This window comes from Scatophagus argus, chromosome 12 (genome assembly GCF_020382885.2).
Source record: "Scatophagus argus isolate fScaArg1 chromosome 12, fScaArg1.pri, whole genome shotgun sequence".
Lineage (NCBI taxonomy): Eukaryota > Metazoa > Chordata > Actinopteri > Scatophagidae > Scatophagus > Scatophagus argus.
Window position 1 is genome coordinate 14,182,084 of NC_058504.1, and position 13,988 is coordinate 14,196,071.

Genomic DNA, 13,988 nt, shown 5'->3' on the forward strand with positions numbered 1-13,988 from the left:
CTTTTCCGTGTCAGAGGTAGAAATGATGCTTTAATGTCCCCATTAGCTGCTAATTTGTGTTTGTGATGCTAATTAGCAAAAATTAGCATGCTAAACTGGAATGTTGAACAAACTAAAGAGGCAACTAACTACAGCACAATAAACAGTCAATATTATCTGTTTCTAATGCTGCTCTTTCCTGTCTGGGGTCTGGAGGGACTTTGGTGTTGAGTTAGTAGGGTCCAGGTCCAGCACTCTGTGATTAGTTTGCCTCTCATTGCTTCACTCACTTTTCTGCTGTACCATTAAAGCGAGCATGTGATCGACGGGAAGAAAACTTTCAGACTGATTTGCATCAGTCAGGAAATCTGCAGCCATTTTTCTGCTGTATCTGGTGTTCTAATGCTAACCCTGTGTGTGTGTGTGTGTGTGTGTGTGTGTGTGTCACAGCAGCATATGGTTGAACTCTAACCAATACGGATTTGTGTTGCAGTAATCAAAATAATCATCAGTTCCCATATAGATCTGTCTAAATGTCCATTGCTGTATGATTGTGATCTTTTTCTTTGAGACACACACGCACACCTGTGTATCTGACAGTGTGTCAGCGACGTTTCATTAACGTGAGTCAATCTGGCTGCTATTCGCGCTGTCATTAATCAGTGGGCAGCAGCAGGGAAGTCTGGCTTTTTCCTGTAACCTACTTTCAACTGCAGAGACAGACCAATAGATAGATAGACAGACGAAGACAGATAGACAGATAGATAGATAGACAGATAGATAGATGGGAGTAAAGAAAGAAAAGAAATCAAGCAACAGATGGGCAGACTGGTATAATTGTTTGCTTTGTTAAATTGTTACCTGATCCATATCTAACCCCACTCCTCCTCTTCCTCTGTCTGCTCTTTTCGTCTTCCCTCATTCCTGAAAGGTTCACAGGCGAGCCAGTGACGTGGCTGAGCCGACTTAAAGGTCTGCAGTTGTCCAATGGCAGGGCTGCCTTTCTTTTTGGCTGATGTTAGCCAGGTCAAGTCTATAGCTGACTAGCAGTATTTGCTCCAAAGTAGATCACAGCCCTGACCAGAATATGTAGGTATGTGTGAGATGGTTTGATGAAATATAAGCAGACTGCTGACCAGGAAAGTAGCAAAAGTTCGCAGGGATTTCGTACACGCTCTCAGACACACACACACACTCGCACGTACACACGGCCTCATTTAGTCTGAGCTTTGACATGTTGATAAGTGAGTGGCGGCCTGTAGGAGAAACCTCCCTGGTTCCATCCATGTGTGTACCAGCTGTGGGAACTGATGACCACACATCTCCAACACACACACACACACACACACACACACACACACACACACACACACACACACACATGCACCCACACACCCACACGCGCACACACACACACAGACTGACCTGAGGAAAAGGGGTTTCTCAGCTGAGATCACATCTGGACCAGCCGCAAGTCAGACGGACTATTTGAAAGGAGAAGCAAGATCATTTAAAACCTTTTGATTGTCCGCAATGTCCAATCAGTAAATTAACTGCAGAAGCCTGTGCTTCTGTCCAGACGACTGTTATCCAGGCTGCACGTCTGTGCGTAAGCCCCATTCCTCATTTCTCTTCCTGTTTTATTGCCATTATTCAGCAAACTACACCTCTCATGTCCGCCAAGTGTGCTGAAGAAACCAGGGTAAGAAAATACACAGCGCTGAGTGGTGTATGTTAAGAGGCCAATGTGGTGTTGATTACCTTGTCAGTAAAGAGGTTGCTGAGTTTACACAGCCACTGAAAGGCTAGAGAGAGAGAAAGACAGAGGGAGAGGGACAGTGGAGGAGAGGAGCGAGGCTTTTAACTGCCTTTCCATACAAGGAGAGGGTAGGGGGAGAAAAGAGGAGCAGGGGGAGGAGAGAGGAGGGTAATATGAGGAGATACAATGAGAGAAGGGAGGAGGAGAGAATTTTGGAAAGAGAGATAAAGACAGAGGGATAAAGGCTGATAAGGCTGCACCAAACAGCGGGTTACAGTAGAGAGAAAGAGAAGAAGAAGAAGTGAGAGGGCGAGCAGCGCCGTATCCCCTCTGAGGTCCCAACCGTGTGATTGTGCCGCAGCTTCACTCTTGTCACTGACTGACTGACCCAACACAGGTAGGACACACTGACTCTCCATTCATTCTCCAGCCTCGCCAGACCCAGCCGCTTGTTTCTTTAACTTGGGAAAATGGATTTTTGAGTAAATGCATGCCGCGGTGGAAGAAATGTTTAGATCTTTTATTTAAGTTAAAGTGGCAATACCACGATGTAAAAATACTTCATTACAAGCATTTCTTTTCAATATGTCAATTTTAAGTAAAGGTATATTATCATGAAATGTAGGATAGAACTGCAAGCAAAATATGCAATGTAAGTTAGTAAAAAGGGGTGACTTTCAGAATGTCAAATTATCATCCAATAAGCAGGAGGAACCAACCTCACTTCTTGTATATTTTTTAGTGGTTTAATGTACAACAATGCATCATATTGTAGAAATATATATTTTTAAGTGCAGATTCGTATCTCCAAAATATTTTGTTGCTAGAACTGCCACTGTGTGTAAAAACTACATAATTTTCCTTTTACATGTAGAGGAGTAAAAGTTTAAAGTAGCAAATACACAAGTACACAAAACTGTATCTCAGAAGAGGTATTTTATGTCATGTTTGTACTCATGCAAGAATAATTTGCTCTTTTTTGTTGGAATTACAGTTTATTTGCTTATTGTTTGCCAGTAGTTGCTTCATCTTCTCTGGTGCAACATACGTACAATGTACAGATAAACACATACACTGTCCATTCTCACTGCTCTTTAAAATACTACAGGCAAACCAAAATCTGCATGCCCTCCTCACTCGTCTCTTTGTCTGCACAGCTACTCACACTGTCTTCATTGACCTGCACGAGAAACAGTCAAGTTTCTGACCTCCTGTTGTGACGCATGGCTGGCTGAGTGCATCTGTCTGCATTTCTGTGCAAATGGCTGAAGGTGAAATTGTGCATACAGTGCACATTATACAAGTGTGTAAAAACACCAATTTAAGACAGTGTGGCGCTTTTCTTTTCTCAGCTTAAACTCCTCCACTGCCCAAAACTGAAAACTGCTGGAGAAAAATCTTAGTGAAAACAGCAAATTACCTCCCCACAATCCCCTTGTTAAAAACGAACATACCTCCCGCTGTGCGCACAAATCTGTGCTTCTGCCTGCATACCTGCGTGCCTGTGTATATGAGCTGAGCTGCATGTGTGTATTATCTCTGCATGAGTTTGCCGTAATTACACAGTGAAGGTGCCCATAGGGTGGCGGCGTCTACATTTGGTTCTGTGCCACATCCCCTCTTTTTATTGTGTCTTGTGCCTGACAGAAAAACTGCGGTGTGTTTCTGCACGTTGACTGATGTGAGCAGCAGTGTGAGGACGTATATGTGCGACAGTGTGGATTTTAGCGTGACTGAGAAATGAATGTGTGCCTCTGTTTGCATCAATAAACACATTACAGTCACTTATTGTTACTGTTTGTGTTTCCAGGAGCAGCAGCAGCAGACATCAGCTGATAGCAGGTCAGTGTGTGGGTTGACTGACGAACTTCAGTGTGTCGGTGTGGGAATTCAAGAAATGTCTCTTTAGTGTGTTATAGTGTCAGTGTGACAAGTTCAGAGGGAAGGTTGAAAGGTCAGCTTAGCCAAAGTGTAGAATACGGGTCATCTGATTAATTGGATTTATAGCAACAGAGATCACATGACAACCACTTTATGACTTCCTTTACAGTATCAGAAACAAATCTTTTGGACGAGGACATCATGTTCAAAGTCGTGCTGTGAATTTTAAATTTGTTGACCTGCCTTGTCCGGAATGTGTGTGTAAAATAGACAGAAAAACAGGTCCATCTTTGCAACAGCCTGTGACATGACTGACCTCCTTTTCTGTACTGGACGGAGCCAACAGGTAGCAGTTAAGATCACATACTGATGTGAAAGACCTCCAGCTCCAACCTCCAATAACCTGAGGACACGGAGCTCAATCACAAGCATCAAAATAACGCTTTTTATTAGTGTGAAAATAATATTATTATGAAGTTTCTCCAGAAGAAAGTTACTTGTTTGAATTGTAGTTAAGCAGCTCAACCTGGAGCTTTATCTGCCTCCTGCAGGGCAGCCCAGTCGCAACCAGTGACATGATTGGATGAGTGAGCAGTGAGATCAAAGCTGTGCCCTGTGTGTCTATATACTAAAGGTATTTTTATGACTGGCTGTTAAACTGTGCACTGGTTAATACGCATTTAATAGAGACAGGGAATTGATAAAACACTCAGTGACATATAAGGCTACACTGAAAAGTTGGCAGAGTAATACTATCTGACCACTGGAAATAGACTTCAGGGACAATGTGCAGCAGGACATGAGTGTTATGTGCATCGGTGTGTGTGTGTGTGTGTGTGTGTGTGCTCGCTGGTTGACTTGCCCAAATTTAACTGTCTGCATTCTGCAGCTGCTTGGGGGTTTTGTTATAGTATAGTAACCCAAAAAAACGCCACACAAGGCTGCAGCCATAGAACATCATCCTCCCTTTGTGTAACACACAAAGAGAAAAATTCATCTGTCATCAAGTCTTGAGCTGTCACCTCGATGTTGAAACATCTGCTGGATATAACTTAAATAATATTTCACAGTGCACATTTTCACAAAATGTATTTAAATCAGTATGGTCTTATTTGGCTAAAATGTTTGCAAATTGGACATAAACACATGACTGGCGTTTCACAGCGTGAATATTTATTTATGATGTTTTGTTGTTCTTTGGGTGGTTTTCTGGGATATTTTAAAGCTCACATTGTAGATGCAGCCTTAAAAAGTCAAATGCTGAGTAAATTAAGTTAATGTACACAGAGAGAGACTCTCACATACATTTCAAGAGAATGCTTTGTCTTTTTGGCTGCTGCTCTGTTACTTCGGCACCCACACAAAACGGAAAGCTGGTTTAAAGAGCAGAGACGGGATCAAAATATGGGATGAAAGGATGTGTGTTCAGCAGTACAAGGAGGAGAGAGGGCTACTCCTGAGTGCCTCTGATTACATCTAATCTGTTCACTGACAGCAGGTTCGCAAGCAAAAGCCCAACTCTTCATCCCAACACAATGAAAAGTAAGGCTGAAAAGCGTTTCAAGCACTTATCGTGCACGTGTCCTCCTCCTCTCTCCTAATAGTCTGACTCAGCAGGCTGTGGACAGCGGATGGTCAGTTGGTGAGGTCAGCAGAGCAGCAGAGCAGACAGGATTTTCATCTGTCCTCAGAGATGTCATCTGTGTTGTTTTATTTTAGGCCAGCCTCAGTGGCAGACATTACCGTTTTTTAATTGAAGGCTTCAGGGTCAATGGGCTCAATAAGCTTTGTTCTTAGATAAAATGTATGCGTTGTGATACGAGGGCAGGGACGTGGAATTTCCCCCGTTATACTGATTTTCCAGAATTGTCTGGGTTTGGTTTCCTAAGTGTTCATGTTAAGATCCTTTCATTTGCTTTCTGATGGGCATGCATTACATGCCCAAGCATTTCAGAGAGAAAATGTGTCAGGGAACTGAACCATATGCAAACCTTTACTGTGGTTGAAGAACACATACACAACCATTTTTCATTTCTTTATTTCTTTCAGATGATGGCAACAGACCACCTGACATGCGGTTGGCTGCTGCAGCTACTCGTTGCTCTTCTGCAGCTTTCCCTCACTTTTGCTGGACCACTCAGTGGGACAGAATGCACAGCCAAGGGTCCTGCTTCCTACATCCTGGTCTTTACAGGTCACTGGAGCCCACAGGCCTTCCCCAAGCAGTATCCACTGTTCCGGCCTCCTGCACAGTGGTCCAAACTCATGGGTGAGAAAGTCTGCTAGTGACAGGGGTCAGACGGTTCACCTCTCTTAGTCAAAGTGCTGGCAAATTCAGACTTAGCTTCACCTAAAGACACAATTTATCCTTCCCATCATGTGACAGAGGTTAAGGGCCTTAATGTCAGCATACACATACACTATATGGACAAAAGTATTGGGATGCTTGCCTATCATTGCAGTAGAGCATTTGTGAGGTCAGTCACTGATGTTGAACCAAAAGGCCTGACTCGCAATCTCCGTTCCAGTTCATTCGAAAGGTGTTGGATGGAGTTGAGGTCAGGACTCTGTGTGAGCCAGTCGGGTTTTTCCACACCAGACTCATCCAACCATGTCTTTATGGACTTTGCTTTGTGCACAGGGGCACAGTCATGCTGGAACAGAAAAGGGCCTTCCCCGAACTGTTGCCACAAAGTTGGCAGCACAGCATTTGTTCGAAATGTCTTGGTATGCTGAAGATTTCCCTTCACTGGAAGTAAGGGGTCGAGCCCATTACCTGAAAAACAGCCCCATCCCGATACTTTTGTCTATATAATGAGTGCCCACAGGCATGGGGGTGAGAGATGTTAATGAGCCAAGCAGCAAGACGCAGAGAGCAATAAAAAAGACTGTCTAAATGCAACCAGATGGGTTTTTTCCTTTCTCGAACTTCTGTCCAGCCATATCGTTAATATTTCTCTATTTCTTCAACTTGATCCTACGCTACTTCCCACATTTCTGCTGGTTTACCACAGTATTGGCGGCAAACACTGGAGGAGAGGTTTTGAGGCCTGTGAAGGTGGGTGATGACAGTTGGGGTGTGGTGGGGTCAGACCGCTTACCTCAGAACCAGGAGGAGAAGGAGAAGCAATTCAGGCCCCTCTTTTATTTTTTAATTTTATTTGAGCTGTGGAGCATGGGATGGATGGCAGATGTTTGTACATGTGTGCGCATGTATGTGTGTTGGACTGCCCCTGTGCATCACTGTCTGTGGCTTTGTCTGGTTTCCAGCTCTCTCAGTGGTGCTCCACTGTCCTGCCAGCGGGTCATGGCCTACTTATTCCATATGGAGACAGGCATCGGAGATTCTGACAAACTCATAATGGCTTTTTATGTTCCTGGGCACCGGTGAATGTATGGCGGCAGGTGTCAAGAGTGGGCTTTGTCATAAGAAAAGAAAAACATAAGGGCCTCAATGAGATGACTGGTAGTCTGCTGGTAGGGGATAAAAGAACGTTGGAAGCAAGTTTGTCACAGCACAAAGAAAAGTTTAATCTGTCAAGGGGCTTGGGGGCTTTGTATTATTGCAGAGACCTGGGGATAAGGGGTCGAGGACACTGCCAGAGGGAAGAAGGAATGGAGTTTGTCTTGGCCAATGAAAAAAGACCAGCAATTTAGGAGAGGCGGGAAGTGAGCTTTAACGTCTTAGTGGGGCTTAAATGTGATGTGTGATCGAGTTTCGGGGTCCTGACGCTTGTGGGAAAATTGTTAGAATGGAAATACAATTAAGGACGTAAGTAATGGCAGTTTGGGAGAAACAAGATAGTGTGTGAAGTGTGCTTTGCAGGCTCTGAGTGTGGCTCTGTGTGGTGTGTGTATTAATACATGTGTCAAGAGTATTTAAGTATAAATGCATGGTTGTGTATGTATGTCTGTAAGCAGCTCTGAAAAGTGAGGTAAGGCAGAACCATCAGAGCATTTGTCAGCGTGTTTCTGGCTAACCTTACTCTGCCCTTAAAACCACTGGCCCAGGCTGGTGGCTCTGTGGGTTTCAATGCGCTCCAGAACCTGTGCTACATACAGTTCAATCTAACCTGATTCTCAGCAGAGTACATAGACAACAAGAACTTAATATTAGAATGTGAATGAAATGGTTCTGTTGGCCCAGGGGTGTGTATGAAAAGGTATAAATAAGGGTTTTCGAAATTGTTAGAGAATTTTTTTTCCTCCATTTGGCTGCCGACTCCGAGATCCTGACCTATCTCCTGGCAGCTCCGTCTTGTGCTGTGGTTTTATCGGTGATAGATGAAGATAACTATAACCATACAATAATGTCAAAGACATCCATGCAGGCAATTCTTTAAGAATTATCTGTTTAATGGCAGGAAGTAGGAGGCAGCCGTTGAAATACATGCAGGCTCCATGGTGGAAATGATCTCACCGTCTGACTGAGGCTCTGTGGTGTTTCATTGACATTGATATGCATTCCAGCGAATAAGCATCTTACTCCTGTCTCCTCCTCCCTCTTGTGTTTCTTTTCTCCCTTTAGCGGTAAGCCATAATCGGCATTTTCGGCTGTGGGAAGAGGGTGCCACAGCCAGCACAGGGGTGCAGAACTTCGCTGAGCTAGGGGTGACGGTGGAGATGATGAAGGCGGCTAAGGAGGCCAGGAAGAGACGCGCAGTTGGCGCCATGTACCGAACAGCCGGCATCCCTAACGGCATTGGGCACAGCTCCACGGAGTTGCTCATGCAGCCCCGGAGCTCACTGGTAGGCGCAAATAAAACTTAAGTAGAGGCAATACTCATTCACAAAAGCACACACATGCTCAGACATAGTAAGTCACTCAAACCCTCTATGACTAAATCTATTTAGTCATGTGGTGACCTGGACCTCTACATAATATTGTCCATCCGTTCTGACCAAACACTTCACTACTTCTTTCCACTATCCAATCACACTATGTTTAGCTCAACTGCTGAAGCCCCACAGCCACAAACGCCCACATCCATCCTGCACAGTCTGTGCTGTGATGCTGTCTGTCCCATTGAACTCTGTCAGATCTGGATGAGAGGCTAAGGATTAAGTTTAGTAAAAGGAATAGACACATTTATTCCTTTCCTTGTCGAGAGACAGTTGCGAAGATCAATACCCCATCTGTGTGGTAAATATGAAGGTACAACAAGAAGCCCATTAGCTTAGAGTAAAGGCTGGAAACATGGGAAACCACCCTGGCTCTGTCTGGCCCAGACACAAGTGCCTACCAGCACCTCTAAAGCTCACTAATTAACAGCTGATATCCCATTTAATCTGTACAGAGAAAAGTGAAGATGACTTTATACATTGGTATGGGTATGAATATTGACATACCCTTAACTTTTAATCCCAGATAAACTAAAACCCATGTTATTTTTGTACAGATTAAACAAACTAGATAAAATGTGTTTATTAGTAACCTCTGTAGTGCTTTTAGTTGGATTGTGTTACTTTCAGACAGACTCAATCTAGTAAACTGACTCCTGGCTCCATGTGACCCCATATTTAAGTTGAAAAATGAGCTGATGGATGTGGACTGGTGTTGGTCCAAGTACAGCATGACTTATCCTACCTACCCTACCCTACAGGGTAGTGCTGCTGTTGAATAGTGAGTGAGACTAGGAGCAGAGGGTCACGGTGTTCTTTTTTTTTTGAGTCTCGAGCTAAATTTGGGCTCAGGGCTTAAACAAAAGCAAAGGATTTGAAGTAGGAATGTGGCATGACCTGGTGGAAGAGTGTGTCATACTATTCACACATTTAGAACTAGAAATAAAGGTATTGCTTTATGAATAAAGTATAGGCAGCTAATGAATGCAACAGAAAGAGGTGAAGAGCAAAGGTGGGCATGTTAGTTTTAGAAACTGGACTGTGCCTGTTTAGTGACCTAAATCTCTTTATTGGTTATTCCACTGCTTGAACCCTATGGTCTTTAAAAATCAGCTTGTTATCCAGGTACAGGTTGTCTATGGTGGCTTTTAAAAGGGCCCATCTATTTAAGGTCAGCGGGCATAATGGAAAAAGAAACACAGTATGACTATTGTTTGTCTGAGCTAAATCTGATATTCTGCGTTTATTCTCGCTCTTGTACACTCATATAAAAACCATCCCTTTTTTCTTCACCACAAACCAAAACAATCATACGCAATCCCCCAAAAATCCCAAACATATGATTCCTATCTCCATATTCATGAGCCTCCTGGTGCTGCTGTGAAAGGTGTAATTCAAAACAGGCAGATAAATCCAAATAAGTTCCATTCAGGATGCAACAAGCGTTATTCTTAAAGATTTAGTACTTTCTAACATCAGTAGGACTACAGAAAATGGGACAGCTCCTGATCATTAAGGTGCTTGCGTTCATGAGTTGCATGTCTTCTCTCCTTAGCTTTGTGAAAGATTTGTTTTGGTCGAGGAAAAGGGAGAGGGATCGCTGGAGCTTTGAGTCACTGTCTCTAGAGATGCTCCCTGGCCTGTATATTGCAAACGACCACGAACTGATCAAGCTGGTGATGAGGGATACCCCTGAGTAGACATCTTCGCTGAGTGGACTGATGGATATAGCAGGACAGAACTTCTTGGAAAAAAGTATTGTGAGGAGGCTGAAAAGGACGGAGGTGGGGGGTGGGGATGGGGGGTGTTTGCAGAAGAGGGAAGAAACTAGGGAAGTAAGAAGGGGATCAGTGGAGGATTCTGAAGAGTAACAGAGCTGTTTGTGATTTGGTTTCTGTGTTTCTTGCCGTGCGTCAGAGGCAAGAAAACAGACCCCATGTGTCACACTGACACTGCCCGTCTCCTCTTCTGAGTGGTGCCTGGTGCACCGGTTTGGTGTCTGTTCCAGCAATCTTCTATCCAGCAGAGCTCCATCCGACTCCAGGCCACCCTTTCCTAGCCATCCAAAAGCTGTCCAAGCCCACCCACCCTAACCGAGCCATAGCAGCTCTGCTCCGGTCCTCAAGTATCAGGCTGCAAGTGACGGGGCGTTTTCAAATGTGCTGTTTTCTGGGCGTCTGCCACCTCAGCGTGTGCTGACCCCCAGGCCACTTCCTGTATGAGGTCACCAGCTCTCAGGAAACATCCATCACACAGGAGACACAGTCTAACCCTGCACAGGAAAACTGAGTGGGCGCACACATGTTCCAGTCCCTGCATTTATAAGTTATAAAGTTTATAAATCAGTAGTGTGTGTGCATGTGTGTGTGTGTGTTTATCTTATTATTACTTACTATAACACAATAATACAACATTATGATGATGGTGTAATCAAATTCACTTCAGTTAGACTTTTGATTGGAGCTGAAAAATAATCACAGCTGTGCTTAGATTACCACTCCAGCTCTCTGGAACCTGAAGGGTTGATTGTAGACTTTGTGTATTTCTTTACATTTTCTTTGTAGTTTCACTTTCATTTGACAAAGTAAAGAAATCTGTGTCAATTTATCAGTGCAAAACCACATTCGCATACATACAAAGAAAGAAAGAAAAAAGACTATACAACCATGTTAGAGGCTGCACTTTCAGCTAAATGCATATGTCAGTTTGCTAACATGTTCACAGTAATGATGTTAACATGCTAACGTTCTAATATTTCAGAATCAGAATTAAACACAAAGTATAGTCATCGCGTATATTTAGCCATAAACCGAAATACTGTACAAAATTTGCTAATCAATTGATTCGATGAGGGTGAATTACCATCATCGAATGTGCAGAGCAAATTTCCATTGGTGTCGCTGAATTGGAGGCAGAGAGATTAAAAAAAAAACCAAAAAACAGTACATGTGAGTGAAGAAAGACAGACTTGATAAGCAGAAGTGAGTGCTTTTAGCATTTATTTTGTAACTGTCAAGATATTTCAGCCTTGACCAAAGTGACAGATGGACAGGCTGACATTGCCCCTTGGCTTCAAAGACACTAATCCTCGCGATTCTAAAGCACTTTATGGCCTCACTCCTCAAATCCTTTTAGTCATGCTTGAGATTAATAAGTTGCCATCTTAACTGATGAATAAATATCTAATCTTATCAAGTAATGTTGGTCTACTGTATGGGAGTACACAGGCATAAACAGTCATGGTCTAACCATGCTTTTGTCATGGACTGTTAAGTTTAAACTAACTCCACTCTCTCTTTCTGACTGACAGTTGTCCCTGATGGTGAAGATCATCCCCAGCCCTGACTGGTTTGTCGGTGTGGACAGCCTAAACCTTTGTGAGGGAGGCCAGTGGAAAGAAGAAGTGACAATAGACCTCCAGCCTTATGATGCAGGGACAGACAGTGGGTTCACTTTCTCCTCCCCCAACTTCCCCACCAGTCCCCCAGAAAACATCACAAAGGTGAGCTAGAGCAGTGTTCACACATACAAGAAACCATCATAAGGACTCAGTACTTTAGTCATTTGTGTGTTCATTCCAAACACAAAGCAAGGTGGATGGTGTTCGTCTTAATCTTGAAATGGCTTAGCAGTGTGGGGATGAGGCATCATTCTTAGCTGTCTCCACTTAAATGATTGCTTGGCAGCCCTCATGCCTGACCTGAAATGATTTGAGTAAAAAAGGGCCTCTCTTACATAATAGACCATCTATCCTTCCACAGCATGTGTTTTAAAGTGGGCTATTGTGCATCTGAACCTTCTCTGTTGGCTCTCCTGATGAAATATGCCTGACTGTTCTTCGCTGCAGATCACATCTCAGATGCCGAACCATCCAGCCAACTCCTTTTACTATCCACGCTTAGAGGCGCTTCCACCCATTGCCAGCGTAAAGATCAGTCGACAGACCAGATCACCTGATCGTCAGACCCAAATGTCCAATCACATTTTGCCAAACTCCATCAGTCCTCAGCGTTTCTCAGGTAAGACTGCAGAGTCAGTAGTGGGTCAAAAAACTTGTGATATTCCACTGATTAGGATTATGTGGAGATTATAACATGGTTCCAGTTTCAGAGGTCTGAACTCACAGTCTCACTTAAACAGTTCCACATCTCATATAAATGCTAAAAACACACACTTCTATTTATTAAGTCTGTCTTTCTTCACTCACACATACATATATATTTTTAAATTTCTTTTAATCTCTCCCCTAAATTCAGTGACTCCACTGGACTGTGAAGTGTCTCTCTGGTCATCCTGGGGTTTGTGTCTGGGTCCCTGCTCCAGAGGTGGTGTCCGCCACCGCACACGCTACATTCTCTTGCGGCCAGCCAATGCTGGCACCCCCTGCCCTGAGCTGGAGGAACAGGCTGAATGCGTACCACACAGCTGTATGAGATTCCAGTAACCCACAGGGCACATAAGAACAGATACTGCCAGTATACAACACTGGGACTCTCATGTTATTACTGCTGGACTGAGAAATGTCGCTGTGTCTTGAGCATTTCCTCGATAATGAAAAGGATTTTTGTATTTGTCACGGTCAAATTGTAGAAATTTAAGACTAGTATTAGTGTGCACACCCCTCTGGGTGTATTTTAATGGAACTAAAAGGAAACTGAAGTCTGAGTGTAGCAGAGCATCGGGCAGTCATTAAGGTTTGAGATAACACTTTAAATGTGTTTGGATAAAAAGTGATTTTTTTTTAAATTGTTGTGGATGCAGAATAGAAGAAATGGTAAGAAATGTGCTCCGCTCACCCCCCCCCCAAAAACACCTGCATGAGACTTATGGTTTGTTCCTCGTCACATGGCTACGTATGCATTTAATCTGTAGGTTGATCACGACACACCACATTAACAAATCTTCAACACACACAAACACACAAGAGTCCTTGCACATACTACATACTTTGACAGGCATGGGGACGTTTGTTTGCGTACATAACTTACATTGCATTACATACATTACATTACATACATTCATGGCACATGCAGCTCTTTCAAAATAACTTCACGCCCTGATTTATAAATATCACCTTTGACAAGAAACGCCTTATAGATGACTTGAATCTTAAAGCTATTCTGAAGAAGCCGGCTTATTTTATAATAAGATGCAGGATTTTGTAGAAAGAAAAATAAATATTTGTATTATGATTTCTTTTAATGTTTTTTGTATATACTGTATGATTTATCTTATCTTTTATCATTGATGAATAAATATGGAGGTGTATGTTTTTCAAGTAGAACAAGTCTGTGTTACTATTGTCTCCTGTTTGGCTTTTCAGTTGGAAAGTGCTATCATGTATGTAAATGCATCGTCTATATTTAACAGTCTTATCATACTACAGAACATTCTTGATTTGCACATGTTCCACTAATACATGATGAAGTCAATTTATTTGTGTATGTCAGAGAATAATTTGAACAGTATTTACACTTCTTTATTTGTGTCTGAAGAACTCACGGTCCAAATGCAAAAATACACAGCC

The 13,988-nt window shown here is 43.1% G+C and overlaps 1 protein-coding gene across 2 annotated transcripts; it reads left to right on the forward strand.

Moving 5' to 3' along the window:
- Positions 1 to 957: 957 nt before the first annotated feature.
- On the forward strand, positions 958 to 13,940 carry spon2a (spondin 2a, extracellular matrix protein). 2 transcript variants are annotated; one of them, XM_046405907.1, is made up of 7 exons: positions 958 to 1,072; positions 3,549 to 3,580; positions 5,669 to 5,888; positions 8,148 to 8,368; positions 11,772 to 11,963; positions 12,309 to 12,480; positions 12,718 to 13,940. In XM_046405907.1, the coding sequence occupies exons 3-7, from the start codon at positions 5,669 to 5,671 to the stop codon at positions 12,903 to 12,905; spliced, it is 993 nt and encodes a 330-aa protein (XP_046261863.1). In that variant the 5' UTR covers positions 958 to 1,072; positions 3,549 to 3,580; the 3' UTR covers positions 12,906 to 13,940. The 2 variants fall into 2 exon arrangements, with proteins under 2 accessions (XP_046261863.1, XP_046261862.1); XM_046405906.1 differs by lacking the exon at positions 958 to 1,072 and adding an exon at positions 1,928 to 2,135 and having other exon boundaries at positions 12,718 to 13,939.
- The last annotated feature ends 48 nt before the right edge of the window (positions 13,941 to 13,988 follow it).

Excerpts from the sequence above, each read along its gene's own strand:
- spon2a (XM_046405907.1), top strand. The coding sequence starts at position 5,669 with ATGATGGCAACAGACCACCTGACATGCGGTTGGCTGCTGCAGCTACTC. Across the intron at positions 5,889-8,147 it reads ACAGTGGTCCAAACTCATGG|CGGTAAGCCATAATCGGCAT; the intron begins GTGAGAAAGTCT and ends TTCTCCCTTTAG. Across the intron at positions 11,964-12,308 it reads CCCCAGAAAACATCACAAAG|ATCACATCTCAGATGCCGAA; the intron begins GTGAGCTAGAGC and ends TCTTCGCTGCAG.